General features: G+C 30.3%; 5 protein-coding genes across 12 annotated transcripts in view; 2 read left to right on the top strand and 3 right to left on the bottom strand.

The window, feature by feature from the left end:
* Window positions 1–2,720, bottom strand: part of LOC126918973 (proton-coupled amino acid transporter 1-like) — a 49,217-nt gene extending 46,497 nt beyond the window's left edge. The window contains exon 1 of one of the 3 annotated variants that reach the window (XM_050730546.1): window positions 2,516–2,720. The gene's annotated coding sequence lies outside the window, so the exon portion shown is untranslated. The remainder of the gene's footprint in view (window positions 1–2,515) is intronic. The other 2 variants (XM_050728015.1, XM_050728876.1) reach the window with 2 other exon arrangements.
* A 3,934-nt stretch (window positions 2,721–6,654) lies between these two features.
* LOC126916146 (ubiquitin carboxyl-terminal hydrolase) lies at window positions 6,655–8,719 on the bottom strand. Of its 2 annotated transcripts, XM_050721624.1 has the most exons (8): window positions 8,619–8,719; window positions 8,471–8,523; window positions 8,371–8,382; window positions 8,044–8,172; window positions 7,818–7,969; window positions 7,591–7,732; window positions 7,453–7,528; window positions 6,655–7,341 (listed from the first exon to the last, which is right to left on the bottom strand). In XM_050721624.1, the coding sequence occupies exons 2-8, from the start codon at window positions 8,504–8,506 to the stop codon at window positions 7,184–7,186; spliced, it is 705 nt and encodes a 234-aa protein (XP_050577581.1). In that variant the 5' UTR covers window positions 8,507–8,523; window positions 8,619–8,719; the 3' UTR covers window positions 6,655–7,183. The 2 variants fall into 2 exon arrangements, with proteins under 2 accessions (XP_050577581.1, XP_050577591.1); XM_050721634.1 differs by lacking the exon at window positions 8,371–8,382.
* On the top strand, window positions 8,712–11,415 carry LOC126916119 (alpha-L-fucosidase). 3 transcript variants are annotated; one of them, XM_050721547.1, is made up of 7 exons: window positions 8,712–8,853; window positions 9,335–9,635; window positions 9,767–10,018; window positions 10,083–10,445; window positions 10,528–10,746; window positions 10,824–11,047; window positions 11,146–11,415. In XM_050721547.1, exons 2-7 carry the CDS (start codon window positions 9,362–9,364, stop codon window positions 11,236–11,238), a joined length of 1,425 nt encoding a protein of 474 aa, XP_050577504.1. In that variant the 5' UTR covers window positions 8,712–8,853; window positions 9,335–9,361; the 3' UTR covers window positions 11,239–11,415. The 3 variants fall into 3 exon arrangements, with proteins under 3 accessions (XP_050577504.1, XP_050577512.1, XP_050577494.1); XM_050721555.1 differs by lacking the exon at window positions 8,712–8,853 and adding an exon at window positions 8,951–8,969; XM_050721537.1 differs by lacking the exon at window positions 8,712–8,853 and adding an exon at window positions 9,108–9,256.
* Window positions 11,253–13,996, bottom strand: LOC126916108 (cytosolic non-specific dipeptidase). Of its 2 annotated transcripts, none has more exons than XM_050721525.1 (6): window positions 13,843–13,996; window positions 13,228–13,280; window positions 12,699–13,149; window positions 12,137–12,562; window positions 11,576–12,049; window positions 11,253–11,496 (listed from the first exon to the last, which is right to left on the bottom strand). In XM_050721525.1, the coding sequence occupies exons 2-6, from the start codon at window positions 13,266–13,268 to the stop codon at window positions 11,452–11,454; spliced, it is 1,437 nt and encodes a 478-aa protein (XP_050577482.1). In that variant the 5' UTR covers window positions 13,269–13,280; window positions 13,843–13,996; the 3' UTR covers window positions 11,253–11,451. The 2 variants fall into 2 exon arrangements, with proteins under 2 accessions (XP_050577482.1, XP_050577473.1); XM_050721516.1 differs by having other exon boundaries at window positions 13,228–13,352; window positions 13,843–13,990.
* Window positions 13,997–14,062: 66 nt separating this feature from the next.
* Window positions 14,063–18,515, top strand: LOC126916015 (protein HBS1). Of its 2 annotated transcripts, XM_050721366.1 has the most exons (10): window positions 14,063–14,245; window positions 14,350–14,415; window positions 14,497–14,796; window positions 14,868–14,909; window positions 15,026–15,103; window positions 16,412–16,964; window positions 17,033–17,262; window positions 17,332–17,527; window positions 17,617–17,822; window positions 17,897–18,515. In XM_050721366.1, the coding sequence occupies exons 1-10, from the start codon at window positions 14,203–14,205 to the stop codon at window positions 18,349–18,351; spliced, it is 2,169 nt and encodes a 722-aa protein (XP_050577323.1). In that variant the 5' UTR covers window positions 14,063–14,202; the 3' UTR covers window positions 18,352–18,515. The 2 variants fall into 2 exon arrangements, with proteins under 2 accessions (XP_050577323.1, XP_050577331.1); XM_050721374.1 differs by lacking the exon at window positions 15,026–15,103.
* Window positions 18,516–18,680: the final 165 nt, after the last annotated feature.

The raw sequence follows: 18,680 nt of genomic DNA, 5'->3' as shown, positions 1-18,680 counted from the left end.
GAAGGTAACAGCTCTTTCGTATTTATACTTCTTCGCTACTTTTTGATACGGAAAACTGAAAATATTCGATAAGATATCCGAAATTGTTCGACGTGAACAGAGATGTATAGCTATAGATAAATATACATAATTTCGTGATTTATTAGATACAGTTCTTTCGCGATGTAATTACTCTTGTTAAAAGACATTGAAACGTATGGGAAGAGGAATGGAAGACTTTCCCGTGGACGAGAGTTGTTTTTCTTACGAATCCTTCGATTAAAATACTTTGTATCCTCGTGTGACAATTAAATTTATTTTAAAATATTCTTCGTAGATCGATACTATTTGAACAGCGAAGTACAAGCGTTCGATCGCAACGAGCGTGAAATCTACGAGTCAGAATTGATCCGTTCTTCCGCAGAGTTCCGATCGACACTCGTTCAGGGTTAAAGAACATAGATTTTCAACTGTCGGTGTTCGTCGTACTTTGTAAAACGATTTCGTAAAATTCGATTTTCGTCGAATATTCTTTCAATGAATCGTGCCCCAATTTTTCGACGTTAAGTTCAAATTCGTATCTTTCCTTAGCTAACGCTCGATCGTCTTTCACGCGGTGAAACGTGCACCTAAGTTGCGTAAACAATATCGACAAAAAGCGACAATTTATCGGTGCAATCGCTTCGTCCCGATCACAAGTCGGTTTATTTAAAATCTTCTCTAAATCAAACCGAGCAACTAGCCCAGCGGGCGCTATTCACCTCGACTGATCTCCCTAACGAACGTTGTTCGTACGAAAAATAATTCAATCGCTCTTTTAAGATCGATTTGTGCTCCGCTAAAATCGATTGAGACATCTGTGCTCTCTATGAAGGACACTGTTTGTTATCAACCACGAAAACGACGTCTTATTTGTTCAAACTAACGTGTTCAATAATATCGTAAATTCGCGATATTTGCGACTCGTATTTATATATATTAGTTTGTCGCGAAGATTTCTTTCGTTTCACGAGGAAACAATGGATGCGCAACGTTGTTTGTTTTATGTCGTTTTATCGAATCACGTACGATCCATTTTGTAGTAATGGAACAAAATAATAATAGAACGACCCAATATACACAGCATATTTAAACTGCGGATGTTGCATTTATGAGGAATTTAATCACATTCGCAGGAATATGAATTCGCGCAAACCTAACCTAGAACAAATGTTGTATCGACAAGTTAATTATTCGTAGGATTTCAAAAAGTCAAAGAACTACGTTGGAACATTTTATCGTATCGCGAGTTGTTCGGATGAATTGCGTTGAAACGTTTTATCGCAGGGATTTAGGAAGCATCGTAAACTTATAGTAAACTTAAGCTTCTCGTAAATAAAGTTTCGATAAACCTCGAATAAATAATAAACGTTAAAAAGGTAAAGCTTAATTTTTTTCTCAACGTACAAAGACGAGTAAAGCTTCTTAGGAAATCTTATCTGAACCTTAACCACAACGTCGTTATCAAATAAATAACAATAATACCATTTCGCGATTTAAGTCAATTTAAGCCAATTCAAATTACTCTCTAATCGCAAAAGAGATCCTGCGATTATACCCAACTTATCCAGTTTTAATATTCTCTATAAAAGGACACCGAATTTCATTTCTTGATGATTCATCTTTGTCAGTTGTTTTTTCGTCGGTCGGTTTAGAAAAATCTAGTATAACGATACCACATAAATATATATATGTAGACTGGCAGTCGTACGTCATATCAGGATATCTATCGATATTTAATACAAATTCAATGCTTTTCGCTGATTTTATCTACGAATTATTTTATTACAAATCTGTCACTTCGTATTAAAATACAAAGTTACACTGTAATCGTCCGCCCCGTTAAAACGTAACATACTAAATAAGGTGAAATTTGTTCGAATAAATTAAGCAGCACTTGCACAATCGAATCGATACCATCGACGAAATTTTACAGGACATTATCGACAAAAACATCCTCGTATGACGTTAACAACTCGAATAGCAAAACAATCGAAGTTCAACGAGAAATTATAAAATTCGTAGAAGAAACTCTATAACCTAGGCCTTGTAAACTTGTCAATTTGCTATTATTACTATTTACGTTATTATACGAGGAAGATTTCAGAAAGAAATAATCAATTCACAAAAAAGAAATCTACGATTTACAACCGGAAACTTGTACCGATAACTATCGAAACTCGATTCACTGATATTGCTACTTGACAAACTATTATCACGTCAGAGTGATTTTGCCTTAGTCGACTAAAAGCTACGCTAAATAACATTAAATAACAACAACAACAACAAAAAGTAGCAATAATATACGATAAATAATATTCGAAATAAGAAAAATTAAAGCTGTACAAACTCACGGAAGATCTATAACCTACTACTCGCAACTTGTCAAATTCCCTGATCTACCAGTTGATCGATTATCGTAGAAGAAAATTTAAATGTACTGATACTTATAACCGACAGTTTACATACGAAGAGATGACAAAGAATCGGTACTCACTTTCTCGTAGTCAATTCAAAGTATCCAGATGTGAGAATGGGTACTGGTAACCCATAGATGGTGGCGGTTATCGTCCGGTCCGTGAACACGTGCAACGGTCGGCTGCTTCCGCACGACTGAAACGGAGTCGTGCTACTGAGAACACTCGAACCAACCACCAAAGACCACTCGCTACTTGCTAATACTCTTTGCCGCTGCTTGTCTCCCAACCGGTGTCATTCTTGCCTATCATCGTCAGCGAAATGCTCACGGCTGCTGAATTTCGTCCGTGATGACGCGACTCTGCCTGTGTATACATTCATACTCTGTATACACACGCTTATCAGCCCACCCGGGGTCGATGAAGATATTCAACCACTGGAAAATTTACTTCCGGAACACCTCGAAAAAGTCAGGGTTAGATTTCTTTCTCGCATCTACGTGCTTCTGACCCGTAAACATGCCCGAATGGCCTGCCTCGATCGAACCAACGTTTCTATACGTTTGTGATATTTTGTCTCGAGCGATTCGAATTTCTCGGAAACATCATGGCGACCGAGGAAATTGGGAAATCGAGAGATCGAGATATCGAGCGATTAGGACACATTTGCAAAATTGTTAAATCGAGAAATTAAGAAATTGTTTGTTTTCGTCCAACTTTTCGTTCTCTAAATATCGCGTTCTATCGATTCGCAATATTTTTCGGAAATTTATAATTTACGACGTTCCAAAAGATTTTATCGATTATTGGTTCCGTTGGAATTGATCTTCTCATAGCGTTTATTTTCCACTTCTTCCGTTAACAGTTTCTGTTCTACGTATCGATTTAGGAAAATCGTCGTGCAAGTGTCCTGCGTATTAGTTTAGAGGAATTTCTAATCGAAAATCTTCGAAAAGGTTTTATCGATCGTTGCCTCCATCGGATCTATCGGAGTTGATTTTCTCGGAAATTCGTACTTTAAGATCTGCGAATTAAGAATTCGTTCTTTTACCAAGGAATTTACTCTTTTATTCCTAACTTGTTGGAAATTTATATGTTTTCGATGACATCTCTTCGATGACGAAGTGTTACGAATTTTCATCCCTTAGCTCTTATATGAAAATTCGAGTTAATCGGTGAATTTATGCCGAATCAAATAAAAAGACGATCTCGTTAAAGATTCTACGAGCTCATGAACATCTTCTTCGGTATTGTAAACCACATATGTACAGTATAATGCTTGCGGCACGAATACAAATTTTAAGGACTCTTCGACCTCCAGAAGAACCTTTTTAGCTGGTTCAATGTTCGTCTGAGCTATTGCGTGCGATATAATCACGTTGGATTACCACTTTGCGTGCGAATAATAACCAATCCAAGTTCCTATTACGCTCTTATCATGTATTAGAATGCCTTCAAGTACTATCAGCGTAGCATCGCGTGTTCATCTTTGTGTAGCAATAAAACATACCTTTACGAATTATTCCTCTCTTTCCCGACGTTCCCTAATTTTTCTATCCACTCGATAAAATATTTACAATAAGAGGATCAAACTGGAAGAATTCATCTATATATCAGTCATATCCGTTTAACGAATAATTTGTCCAACTGTATCTTCTCATACCTGATATACAGACTATGGCAGGCAGAAACGAGGCTATACACGTATAATAACATTTTTATGGGCGTGGGACGACCTTGGACCAGCCATGGACGAATGCATAATATAAGTATCTGTGCATGACATGTTTCGTTAATTTCTAAGACTTTGGTAGTTGATTGTATCGTTAGAACTTAACGGACACTATGTTAAAGCGGAGAATGAGATACCTAACCTAAAGTGAAATAATAGCATGCTTGGCGTAAAATTGCGACCATTTATGCATTTGTAGGGAATTTTGGAAGTACAGAAAATAAGCACAGAATACGTATAACGTGCAAAAATATATAAAATACAGCAAATATATTATAATATGTAATGGATGAACAAATGTCTCGTCAAGTTGCATCTTTGTTAGTTATGTTCATAAAAATATGAACATTCGTGAATAAAAGTTTCGTTGATAACCTAAATGTATGTTATCCTTGTCCTATATAATATGTAATTTTGCTAAAACAAAAAATTAAACAAAGATAAAATTATTTGTTATACATTTAATAAATTACATCGACAAAGGATTAAACTTAGAACGCGAAAGGGAAATATACTTGGAAATTCTTCGGAAACTATCAATCTTATTACAATTAATGAATTATACTTACTCGATGAGATAGGATTGCTGTAAGTTCCCGCGATAATAGTTTTACAATATGACACTGTCAAAGCATAATGCGATGCAGCTACTTTATCGTCTGATTATATCTTAATCATGCAGATTTAACAAATTGTCTTCGTTGAGAATTTTATCGATGATACTGATAAACGATGTAGTTTGAAAAAGTCAACCTACGCGTTTTATCATTCACATTTTATCGGTGAAAGTATCGCGTACAATCATCGTGGAATTGGAAAAAAAAGCTATTATTTATGAAAATGTAGAAGTAGTCATCACTCACACATCAGTCATTCGACAGATTAATGTTAATATTACATTTTCAAGTGATAACGCTTGGTATGCGTATATCGATCATACTTTTATTGATAACGTATTGATAGCGTTTTTGTCTGTTTATACATATATATACGTTCCATTTTAAAGTTTTATTCCATTTTAAATTCGATTTTGTAAATCCTAGATCCACTATTATTTTCATTATTTTTATGGTCTATGAACGAGACATGTACCTTTGGTCAGGAAAGACCTATTTTTTCAGCTCTGCACGAAATACGCTTTATCTTTCTATCTTTTCGCTCCAAATTTTCCATTCCAATGACGTAGCGCTTGTCCAAGTAAATCGAGTCGAACTAATAGAATTCTTTGCCTACCACTATCGAATTCTATATTTGTACAAGTGTAATAGGATCCTGTTACCTCTGATTGAAAATTCCTTATTGGGGTTTCCCGAATTGTTTTTGCCTTGGAAATTAATTCGACGCTAATCATCCTTTAAAAGAACAATGTAACTATAATTTCTCATTTAATAACCAAAAAGTTGTGCAATACATTGTGCAGTGATTGCTTTTTTTCTTTATCTATTGTCTATTAAAAATAATTAAAGGAAAATTTCGAAAAGAAACAAATAAAGAACAATGCGAGACTCCTTACTTTAATAGGTTATTTCTATTGTGCACTCTTGATATATTTTTTAATCATTACACAGCACGCTTATATTGTTCACAATTGAAACATTCTTACGTAATAGGGTCGCTAAAGAATTAGCCGGTATGAAAGAAAATGTGCATCGTCTCGTCCTTCGCAACATATTGAGAAATTTATTGGACATTATGTATCGTTTTTCCCATAAAAAGATCAAACGATTCAGTGATCGTAGAAAATTTTCCACCGCAAAATTTTTCCTAAAACGGACTGAAATGACAAACAATGACTAATGCACACTAATCGTTTGTTATCAATATCCTCATTTTGTGTACATTCTACAATTACTTCATTTCGAATCAAAGCGACAATAATTTGCAGCGATGCTATTTTTTAAGTTTTTGTCCCCAGTTTAATTTATAATTTTAACATATCGTGCAAGAAATAGGAAGATATAGTAAATAAACAATCGATCACGTATCTATTTCGTGTTTTTTTAGACTACTATTTAGAGAGTGGAGTCAAGATGCTCACTTTCAGAGGAGGATCTAAAATAACTAGGCCTTTTACTAGGTTCTGGTCAGTGACCGACAGGTTTTTCGACCTCAGATAATATACAAAACAAAAATATTTTAATTGTACAATTATCAAATGTTTTGTATACACGTACTTCATGTACACGTTGATTGTCGTAAACATCTATCCACGATATGAATGGTTTGTTAGATCAAAAACAAATAATTATTTATCTACATTCAGGTTTTGGAAAAATTTTATTGAAAAACATGAGTCATTAACACGATAATACAACGTAGAAAGCTGAACAATCTAAGCTTTCAAAAATAATTAAATTATACAAATTATTTTTTATAATAATGTTAATTTATCAATTATAAATGTTTTATTTTGATGCAACGTAAATTTTAAAAATAGTTGATATAGAAATAGGAATTATTGTATAATAAAATTGAATACTGTATGCATTTTGTTTTTTTCTAGAAAAGACATTTTTAATAAGTATAGCAAATACAGATACACATATTTTTAGTTGCTTAGAGCGAATATTTATAAACAACGATACAAACAACTATCACACAACTACTACTATAAGATTGATGTATACTTATTGATAGTGATATATATATATATTTATTTATTTATATTCATTAGTCAAAGTATTTATTAGTTAAAATTTATGAAAATATTTGCGTCACATTTATTCGTCAAAAAATAGTATAAAAAAATGATATAATAAAATTAGTATAAAAGATATAAAACTATAGAAGTTTTGCTTTTATGCGATTTCAATTATTTTTTATGCTTTTATCATTCGATAAAATAGATATGTTTTACGTTTGATACGAACTTGCATCACGAATATCCATATTATAATACAGTAATAAGCAAATGTTAATAAATGCAATATAAAAAGCAGATGTACACGTATAACGTACAAAATAAATTATTTCAACAGTTATCTTAAAATGGATATGCTACATCGTATTTATTGAGTTACAATGCTCCTGCATCGCTATTAGCAAGAGCAAGAACTGTGAAGCACACTTCTTCTGGATCACGAGCCATATATTCTTTACAAACACGTGCTGCATCTTCTAACAGTGTTTCTGGACTAGTTGTACCATGATTAATAGGAGAAGGTTTACGTCCATCTAAAAAATCCCATATGTAAATAATATAATATTCTTATAGATTAGTATTTATACAATTATATAATATGTAAATAATTATATAAGTATATACAGCAGTATTAAAATTTTCACCTAATTCGTATAAAACTCCATTTTTGTGTATAAGTGCTACAAAATGATGGTACACTGGTATTTCATCGCTTGGTACCTACCAAATACCTTCGATTAGTACTCATTTCTGTAAGTACACAAAAAGCAAGAAAATCATACCTCTGTTTGACCCTCTTGTGCCACATCTTTATGAGTGATACTAATACCATCGGACTCCATTAAAAGCTTCCCACATTCCATATAAGAAAGATTTTTCGCTTCATCTAAAAAGGTTTTTAGGAAACCATCCTGAAGATCTATGCTGCAAAAGTAAATTGAACAATTTACAACATATGATGTCTGTTGAAAAACAAATGAATATTCTGTACTTTTAACGAAATACCTACATGTCTCGATTATTGCCAATACTGTGAATTAATGCGATTGTACCACAGGCATTATGAATATATTGTTTCATATGAAAAACTTCTGGATCTTTAGGAGTACTTACATCTTCTTCTTTAGCGCTTGATTCTTTGTCTTCTAAGCTATTATCACCCTAAGTCACATAAAATTATTAGAAATACGATCTTTATGTAATAAGATGTAATAATATAACGTTTATTTTGAAACCTTTTTGGATAAAGGATATAGCAAAATAACAGCAACAACTGGTTTAGGTACAAGTGCCAACAGGTCAGGTTCCAGACCATAAACATCAACAACAGACCAATCTTTTGCTACGCCTAATTTATGTAAAAACTGTAAAACAAATCTTTGAATCATAAAGTTTAGTAATTACAAAATTATTATTAAGTTTACTTTACAATAATATAAATAAATCATTTAATACATAAATAGATGTATTGTCTTTAATCTTTAAATAATATGAAAGACTTATTTATAACATAATTACAAGGTTAAATATCAATATCAACAATGAAAATTATTATGATTTACCTTTGTCATAACCTAAAACAAAGAAATGAAATTATGTAAAAAGATATTATACATATACATTTTTCATTTGAATGATTATGATGAAAATACAAATTCTTACTTCTGGATTAGATTCCATCGGAATCCAAGATGACATGATGAATTTTGTTGATTCTAAAAGATATCGGCAAATTTAAAGTTTCATATTCCAACTTCTAATTCGCTGTAAATACTTTTCAAGAAGAATTTTTACGAAAACGATTACTTACAACAGATGTTATAAATTCACAAAAGCGTATTTGCCGTATTATACGTGCAAAATTTTAATGTTGTTATCAATTTATCACACTCAGACGAATTTGCCGAAATCCTGTGACATTGACACAATTTGATGATACATTATTGGGCAGTAAATAAGATCAATATTAAAATGAACTTATAATAGAATAATTAATAACAAAATATTTAATTGTTTTGTTCGTAGCTTACTTTATTAGTCTTATGGTAAAGTGTTCAATGTACTTTCTTAAATTTTTCATTTGTATGCAGTAGTCGACATGGCTACCGGTTTAATAAAATCAGATTATTTCATGAAATTTATATCAACGACTACATACTATGTACATATGTCAGAAGCATATATCAAAATAAATATTTTTTCTCTATTTTATAAAATATATTTATAAGATTTTTAAAAATCATAACAGAGAGTAATTTTATGAACATTTATCGCCCTTATTTTAAGTATTGATTTTATATTCATAATAATTCACTTATATATTATATCTATATCAATTATTTTAACATATTTTATACTGAAACAACAAATTTGACAAATAAAAAAAATTAATTAATTCATGTTATTCAATCTTATCACAAATTAAATGAAATCAGAATTGATAAGCAGGTTTCCACTTTAATCTTTAATTTTTTATGTGATAAAGTATGAATAGTTGTGTAAATACTTTCTATAATTTATTTCCAGTTAATAGTATAAATACTGTGCAATACCATGATTTTACAAATTTACATTTTATTCATTTCTTCAATGATATATACAACGTTGGGGAGAGATCAATATGTATTAGTAACGTCAGATATAGAAAGCCACGAGACACTTTGGCCCATAAAAACAGAAATAAACCACTATTCTCCAACATGGGATAGTTTAGATAGTCGACCGCTTCCAACTTGGTATGATGATGCAAAAATTGGTATCTTTATTCACTGGGGTGTTTTTAGTGTTCCTAGTTTTGGGTCTGAATGGTTTTGGAATAATTGGAAAGGTATTTTTATTACTGTTACTATTAATTATAACCAAATTTATATTATTATTTATTTATTTCAGTAAAAATTCTTTATTTTTTGTAAAATGATATAAATTTATAAAGAATTCGAGACAAACTTTCATTTTCAGAAGAAAAGATTGATACTAAATACAGTGAGTTTATGAAACAAAGGTATCCGCCTAGTTTTACATATCAAGACTTTGCTCATGAATTTACTGCTGAATTTTTTAATGCAACGCAATGGAGTGAATTATTTCAAGCTTCAGGTGCAAAATATGTTGTATTAACAAGCAAACATCATGAGGGGTATACATTATGGCCTTCAAAATATTCGTTCAGTTGGAACTCTGCAGATGTAGGACCAAAAAAAGATCTTATAGGTAATTAATAAATTGAATTTTTTACTGTTTAAATTATTTTGTATCTGTAATTAATGATTTTTAGGTGAATTGGCTACAGCAATAAGAAATTCAACTAATTTGAAATTTGGTCTTTACCATTCTTTATATGAATGGTATAATCCTCTATATTTATCTGATAAAGATAACAACTTTACAACCCAAATTTTTGTTCGTCAAAAGATAATTCCTGAATTACACGAAGTAGTAGAAAAATATAAACCAGAAATTGTATGGTCTGATGGTGACTGGGAAGCACCAGATGTTTATTGGAAATCAAAAGAATTTTTGGCTTGGTTGTACAATGAAAGTCCTGTGAAAGATACAGTTGTAGTAAATGATAGATGGGGACAAAATATACCATGTCATCATGGTGATTTTTACACATGTTCTGATCGTTATAATCCTGGTAAATTGAATTTAGTATAATCAACATACATGCTTGAAATTTATATTGCTTCTTTATTTCACTTGTAATTTGAGATCTTTAGGAGTACTTCTACCACATAAATGGGAAAACTGCATGACAATCGATAGAAAATCTTGGGGATTTCGTAGGAATGCTGTTTTATCAGAGTATTTGACTTTATCAGAATTGGTCAAAGAATTAGCAATTACTGTAAGTTGTGGAGGAAACTTATTAATGAATATTGGACCAACAAAGGATGGCATTATTAGCCCAATATTCGAAGAAAGATTACGTGGAATGGGTATATTCTCCAACGCAAGAATGTACTTATTTTTATAATGTTAGTAAATTTATTTCAAATATAATTTATGCGATTAGGTGAGTGGTTAAAGATAAATGGAGAAGCTATTTACAATACCAAACCTTGGATGATACAAAATGATACTTTATCTAATACCGTTTGGTATACACAAAGCAAAAACACAAAACAAGTTTATGCTATAATTCTTGAATGGCCAAATGAAGGTTTATTATATTTAGGATCACTTAAAACATCTCCTAGTACACAAATTTCAGTACTTGGATCTAAATTATTAATTAGAGTATGTATCTATGTTTTGAATAGATATTAAATTCATATTACACAAATAGTAATACTAAATATAATTGGTTAAATAATAACTTTAACTTTCAATTTCAGTGGAAACAAATTAATGAAAAATTGACTGTATCATTACCAGCAGAACTTGATAAAGGACAACCAGCTTGGGTATTGAAAATAAAACCAAAATAACAGAAACAATGATATCTAAATATATATTTTATTAAAGATAATATGTTTTTTATTCACTTGAGAAAAAAGATACATGTAAGTCGCAAAATAGCGTTTTATAACTTTCGTTCCCTCCAGATTTTTATTTATATATTGTATTGTAACAAAAAAATAAATTCTTGAGTACATCAATATAAATCCACATCTTACTTATGTTTTCAATGTATATGTACCTTACAGTTGAGCTATCTCGTACAAATAAGCTCCAAGTAATTTAGTCTAAACCAAAAATAAAATATCCTTAAGTTTAAGTAAAACCGTTACAATAAATTATACCATCGTCAATGAAAATACTTACGCCCCCGATATAGTTACGAATGTCCAGTTTTTCGTTCTGGGAATGTGCCCCATCGTCACCAGCACCAACTGGTAAGAGTAATACGTTTTTGCCTGTTACTTCTTGGAATGTTAAAGTAACTGGAATTGAGCCTCCTTCGCGTGATAAATCAGGCTCTACATTATAAACATGCTTGGTAGCTTTTCGACCAGCTACATAGTTTGGATGATCAGGATTTTCAGACCAAGTTCTTCCTCCATGATACATACTGACATTGAATTTATTTGGACTACCTCTGACAGCCCATTTTTTGTTTAGATACGCTGTTACTTTTTCTACAGTATCTTCTGGAGTCATATTTGGTACTATTCTAATTGAAAATTTACCAATAACTTTTCCTGGAATAACAGTTTTTGCACCTGGCTCACTAAATGCGCCCTGTATTCCATGAAGTGATAAACTGGGCTGTCTCCATCGATGCATCAATAATTGAATCTAACAATATAACATAATGTAATGTATAATTATATACGTAATAATGTATAAAATATATGAGTAGTAAGTTAAATCATAAATATTTACTTTATCTTCATGAGCTAATTTACTAGTTCCAACAGAGTCCCTGAATTCAGCAACATCGAATTCTATTGTTTTATAGGATTCTATTTCCTTTTCCAGAATTTTTGTAACATTATCATAAATACCATCTATTAAAATTTTCCCATTTACATCAACTAATGTATTTAACAAATATATTAAATCTGCCATTCCTTCATGTATAGATCCACCAAATGTACCACTATGTAGATCTTTAACAGCACAAGTTACTTCCACTTGGAAATAACAGATACCTCTTAAGCCATATGTAATACAAGGTTTTTTGGTACCCAGCCAGTAATTATCAGATATGCACACATAATCTACACCTTGCAAAAATGTATCTTTTCGTGCCAAAAGAAGGTCATCTAATCCTTCACTACCACTTTCTTCCATACCCTCAAAGACAAACTACAATTAAACAATAAAAAATATATAATAAATGAAATTGCAAAATAACATATACAAAGTTTATAATTGAATAGATCAACGTATAGAAATATATTAACATATAGAAAACATATAGAAAATTTACAATTACAAATACCTTGAGATTAACAGGGATATCTGTTCCAATAGCTTTATAAGCCTGTAATGCATGAATCCAACAAAGTACAGGGCCTTTGTCATCTGTACTTCCTCGTCCATATAATTTTTCATTTTTCTCAACAAGAGTAAATGGTTCAGTATCCCAGCCATCTTCTTTTAATGCAGGTTGAACATCTAAATGTCCGTATATAAGAACAGTCTTTTTTTCAGAGTCAGACCCTAGAGTTCCTAACAAAACAGGTGGAAGAGGAATTACACTTCCATCTGGAAGAGTTTGTTTTCCTACATCTGCCAATTCTGTAGTGACTCCAAGATTTTTTAGTTTCATTTCCGCCCATTTCATCATCTTAATTATTTCATTTCTATGATCTGGCCATGCTGAGACAGATTTTATAGCTACTGCTTCTTTTAAGTCGTTTATATACTCTGTTTTATGATCATCAATATAACTAGAAATGAAATAAATACTAAGATTATATTAATCCTATACTATAAAATAAGTTAAATATTTATATAGAAATATATACCTAAATAGATGTTTTAATGCAGATGGAAGTTCTGAAGTCATCTTTTTTGCCTGCTATGTTAAAATATATCTCTCAAAATGATTAAAATAATTGTCAAGCAGCAATGAAAGAACTAAACTTGTTTCCTGCAAGTATGTATATATATATGTACAATAATCCAGGAATGTTATCTCATGGGCGTGGCTTGGAACCATTATAAGTAGTTTAAAATTTATTGCTCTAATTTTGATAAGTTTACAACCTACTTCTAATATTTTATGTTTCAAATTTAAAGTTTATTTATCTGAATACTAGTAATTTTGGCCAAATTTGCAAAATATTTGAAGTATTTTAATATTTAGAAAACTATGCATATAAGCAAATAAATAAAATAAAAATGATATAATTATACTTCTCTGAGATTGAAATTGATATTAAGAATATTAACATATTTTTATTCTTATTCTCTATGTATTCTATGATGTATACGTTCTATGTAATACCAGATAATACTAGTATATTCTTAATATTATTTAGTTTAATGTATAATAGTATATATTTTATAAAAAATATTATTTTCTGTTGAAATAACGGCAAAAAGAATCATGCAATTATAAATGAGACTTATATACTTACATATACTGACTAGTATCAATACATGTTACGCTATTTATATCTTTTAAATGAAAGTAAAAGACAGTTTAAGTGAAATATGTTATTGATAATGTTAGTGATAATACATTAGTGAAATTATTTATATCCACGTGTTGAATATACTATGCGTAATTAACATAATATCGGATAACATATGAAAATTCGGTTATTTTGTTAAACGTTGTCAATGTAGATGGCGGAATTTAGCTCACCTCACGATCACATAAACCGTGGCCGTAGCTGAATCTATTCCGTGTAACATGGAAGATTATAAATAATAAAGTAGAAAAGGCTATCTTTTTATTGTATTTTTATTGCAATCTTTTACACGAAATTTATAAAATGTCTCGTCATCGCGATGTACGATGCATGAATTATTCAGAAGGTACACGAAAAGGAAATAAATGCACGATAATTTTATCTATTTAAATATTGTTAAACTGTTGATTAAACTTAAAGAGTTTATTTAACGTAACATATTCTTTACAGAATACGAAGGTTACGATGATGTTTATGGGCATTCTGTAGAAGATGACTACTGTGTATCTCCTAGTGGTACTTCTGTTAAATATGTATTCAACGTATCAGATTTTGTGTAATTAATATAGTGTTAAATATTCATGGTATAAATTGCAGCTGAACAATTTTTATTTGATCGAAGTAAGCAACAAAATATTGCGTCGTTTATTACGGAACCAGATATAATAGAAGACAACGAAGATAATGAGGAACTTCCAATATCTTTCAACGATGAAAATGTAACACTTACAGACATCGAATTGGGCAAGCTCATGTCATGCATGGAAACTATAAAAAATGTTATAGGAGACACAGTACCTGAGTCTGAGATCAAAAAGAAAATTATTCAATCAAATTTTGATGTTAAAATAGCACTTGATTTAATATTAAAAGAATCTTCTCCAAAAACTGCTACTGGTATGTGTATTATATATATGTATATTTTTAATATTCCTTCTATATTTTTTAAAGTAATTTAATTATTTTAGGTTCATCTATGGCTAATAGGGATAATTTAGAACCACATCCAGGTATATCATTTATCAACATTATAATATTTTTATTTGTAAATAACTTCATAGTATTATTTCTTAACCTATAATTTTTTTGTTTCATGTATTGTCTTTGAATCCATTGGTAAGGTAAGATGCTGCATCTGTTAAGCCTCAATCTAACTCATTCATTATACCCAAATTATCATTTAACAAACAAGAGAATATTGAAGGTACTAACGAGAGTGTATGTCTCATGAATAATTTAGAAAGTTTCAAAGATTTAGCTATTAGTAACTCTTCTATGAGATTTTCCTCTTTGTCTGGGTTTAGTAATCTTGTTAATTCCTCATTGTCTGGTTCTACATCTTTCAAAAATATTTCGGATTCAGTAGCATTCAAAACCTTAGCTGATTTAACAGCACATCATTTACAAAAAAATAGCAGTTTAATTGATAATGCAAATTCTAATGAAAAAAGTTTGTTACCTAAGACAAATTTTGTAATACCAAAATTATCAATTAAGAAAGATAATTGTAGTGATATAAATAATGTACAGTTAGATTTACCTACTGCTCAAAAAGATATAGATGATAGTATATTAAATGATAGAAAGACAGATGATTCTATGGATTCACTTGAACAAAGTTTATTTAGTGCATTTGCCTTTTCAAGAGATTATCCTAACACTATTATTAAAAGTAACTCGCAAAGTGTAAAATCACAAAATGATCCAGTATTAAATGTAAGTGGTACTCGAACACCATCACCAGATCCTTGGATCATTGATTTAAATTCTACTTTGAAAGAAACCACATTTTTAGCTTCAAATGGTAATCGTCATACAAAATCGGAAGTATTAGAAGACATTCATAACGTCATCCCTATTTCAACCTTACAGATTTCTAATGAAAATATTGAAATTCCATATGCTATGCTACCTACAAAATTAAATTTAAGTTATCTTAGATATGTTAAACTTCCATATACCAAAAAAAACGTATCTTTATTTGGTAGAACATTATGTAGAACATGGAAATTGAAAAAGCCAATTCTTAAATCTCAACAGGAACATAATAAAACAATAAAAAGATTTGATTTTTCAGTTCCTTACACTCGTACTTAACAAAATATGTAGTAACATACAGATTTAGAATTAGATGCAAAGTTTCTGTGGTAAAAAATGTTGTCATAATTAAATATTTCAATGAACGTAAGGTTGAATTATAAATTTTATGAATATATACGTATACATATATATATATATGTGAAAAGTCGCAATTGATATATATGTAAGATGACGCAATATGATATATTAAAAAAAATTCCTTTTACTTATATGACTATATATATTCACTGTAAAGTACTATTTTCATGTAAATATTGTTTCCGAAGTTTTAAAGCGAAAATTGTGAATTTTTTAACTCAAAATGTATTTTTATTGTTTGAACTAATATAATATATGTTTATATTAAAATTTTTACACATTTCTTTATATTTAATATCAAAATAACAATAGTCTACAATAAATTTTATGATAGGTAAAAAATTGTCATCCAAATATACATTTCAAGCTACAACACCTTCCAATGTGAAAATTATTCCCGCTGGAAAACGATCTGTTGTAAAAGGCTTTAATATAAGCGGGACTGAAAATACTGATCTATTGAATTCCCGTGTTGAGAGTCCTCGCTCTGAAAGCCCATATTCTGATTATAATAGTCCAGAAGTAAAAAGAAAGGAAAATATAGTCTCAAAGGAAAAAAGAGCAGCTTCCTCGAACGCAAATAGCCCGCGATGCCAGTCCCCATTGTCAGGACATCAGACGCCTGACTTGGATCTTAAACTAAAATTCAATGAAGAAAAAGATGTTACAAAAATCTATAAAGATAAAAGAGGAGACAGCAAAGAACAATTACATTTAATTGTGGTTGGTCATGTAGATGCTGGTAAAAGTACTTTATTAGGACGACTTTTATGCGAGTTAGGAGAAGTTCCAACAAGATTAATTCACAAATATCAACAAGAAAGTAAAAAAATAGGGAAACAATCATTTGCTTATGCATGGGTCCTTGATGAAACAGGGGAAGAAAGGTAATTAATGAAAACAAAGTCAATGGACTCTTTTAGTATTAATTGATTTCTGTATATTCTTCTAATAGGGAACGTGGAATAACTATGGATGTTGGTCATTCTAAATTTGAAACAGAAACAAAATGTATTACTTTATTAGATGCACCTGGGCATAAGGACTTCATACCTAATATGATCATTGGTGCTACTCAAGCTGATGTAGCTTTGTTAGTAGTAGATGCTACTAGAGGAGAATTTGAAACTGGTTTTGACAGTGGAGGTCAAACTAGAGAACATGCTCTATTATTACGTTCATTAGGTATTCAAATTTTTCACATGGAAAAGAGAAATTATTCAATTTCCCAACAATGACTAATTTTTGTTACAGGTATATCACAGTTGACAGTAGTAATAAATAAATTAGATACAGTAGACTGGTCAAAGGAGAGATTTGATGAAATAGTAAGCAAAATGAGTGTATTCTTGAAACAAGCTGGGTTCAAGGATAATGTTACTTTTGTTCCTTGTAGTGGTCTATCTGGTGAAAATATATTAAAAAAGCCTAAAGAACCTTTATCTAATTGGTATAATTATTTAAATATTTATTTAAAACATATAATATGTTTAACATAAAATAAAATAATATACTAATTGTGATTGTATAATCATGCAGGTATACAGGACCTACATTAGTCAACGTTATTAATAATTTCAAGTGTCCTGAACGCCATATAGATAAACCATTTCGATTTTCGGTTAACGATATATTTAAAGGCACAGGATCTGGATTCTGCGTGTCTGGTCATGTAGAAACAGGCATGGTAGCTTTAGGTGATAAAGTTTTAGTATTACCGCGAAATGAAACTGCAGTGATTAAAGGTATGTCAATGACGTATGATTTTCTTATATATATTTGGATACCTGTAATTAAAGTTTGTGACATTAATTTTTAGGTTTACAAATAGATGAAGTATCTATAACAAACGCATTTGCTGGAGATCAAGTTTCTTTAATATTATCTGGAATTGATCAACAAAACGTTGGGATTGGAGATATTATTTGTAATCCTCAAAATCCAGTTCCTGTAACAACACGTTTCCAAGCACATGTTGTTGTATTTGCAGTGAAAATACCTATTATGAAAGGTCTTCCTGTAATAATTCATCAACAATCTTTAGTTCAACCAGCGGTTATTACAAAATTAGTAGCGCAACTTCATAGGAGTACTGGTGAAATGATAAAAAAGAAACCACGCTGTTTACCAAAAAATTCAAGTGCTATTATTGAGATTACAACACAAAATTCAGTTTGTATGGAATTATATAAGGACATCAAACAACTGGGTAGAATTATGTTACGTGTAGAAGGAACTACTATTGCAGCTGGTCTAATTACAAAAATTAAATAACAATAATATAAAAAATTTATGTATTTGCAGTCCTAATTCTATGAACACACTTTTAATTTTATATATCACTATGTGCAGCTATGTATTTACATATTGCAGCTATATGCATATAGCTACATATTTGTATATTGCAGGAAATATACCAAACCTCATATAATACCATATCTATAAATTTGTAATTATATATATATGTATATATAAATTAATTTGCAATAGAAAGTTCACTTATTTTTTTTAATGCATGTTTAATGTGTGATATATTTATAATGATTTATAACATTTTTAAAAATAATCTAATACATTTAATAAAATTATTCTCAAGATGTCTG

The sequence above is a fragment of the Bombus affinis genome, chromosome 1 (genome assembly GCF_024516045.1).
Source record: "Bombus affinis isolate iyBomAffi1 chromosome 1, iyBomAffi1.2, whole genome shotgun sequence".
Classification (NCBI taxonomy): Eukaryota; Metazoa; Arthropoda; class Insecta; order Hymenoptera; family Apidae; genus Bombus; species Bombus affinis.
This window is presented reverse-complemented; position numbering and strand designations above follow the sequence as displayed.

Excerpts from the sequence above, each read along its gene's own strand:
- LOC126916146 (XM_050721624.1), bottom strand. The coding sequence starts at position 8,506 with ATGTCATCTTGGATTCCGATGGAATCTAATCCAGAA. Across the intron at positions 7,970-8,043 it reads TATATCCTTTATCCAAAAAG|GGTGATAATAGCTTAGAAGA; the intron begins GTTTCAAAATAA and ends TATGTGACTTAG. Across the intron at positions 7,529-7,590 it reads CACAAGAGGGTCAAACAGAG|GTACCAAGCGATGAAATACC; the intron begins GTATGATTTTCT and ends GGTATTTGGTAG.
- LOC126916119 (XM_050721547.1), top strand. The coding sequence starts at position 9,362 with ATGATTTTACAAATTTACATTTTATTCATTTCTTCAATGATATATACA. Across the intron at positions 10,446-10,527 it reads TTCTGATCGTTATAATCCTG|GAGTACTTCTACCACATAAA; the intron begins GTAAATTGAATT and ends TGAGATCTTTAG. Across the intron at positions 11,048-11,145 it reads GATCTAAATTATTAATTAGA|TGGAAACAAATTAATGAAAA; the intron begins GTATGTATCTAT and ends TTTCAATTTCAG.
- LOC126916108 (XM_050721525.1), bottom strand. The coding sequence starts at position 13,268 with ATGACTTCAGAACTTCCATCTGCATTAAAACATCTATTTAG. Across the intron at positions 13,150-13,227 it reads GCATTAAAACATCTATTTAG|TTATATTGATGATCATAAAA; the intron begins GTATATATTTCT and ends TTTCATTTCTAG. Across the intron at positions 12,563-12,698 it reads ATATCCCTGTTAATCTCAAG|TTTGTCTTTGAGGGTATGGA; the intron begins GTATTTGTAATT and ends GTTTAATTGTAG.
- LOC126916015 (XM_050721366.1), top strand. The coding sequence starts at position 14,203 with ATGTCTCGTCATCGCGATGTACGATGCATGAATTATTCAGAAG. Across the intron at positions 15,104-16,411 it reads CAAACAAGAGAATATTGAAG|GTAAAAAATTGTCATCCAAA; the intron begins GTACTAACGAGA and ends ATTTTATGATAG. Across the intron at positions 17,263-17,331 it reads TCTATTATTACGTTCATTAG|GTATATCACAGTTGACAGTA; the intron begins GTATTCAAATTT and ends TTTTTGTTACAG.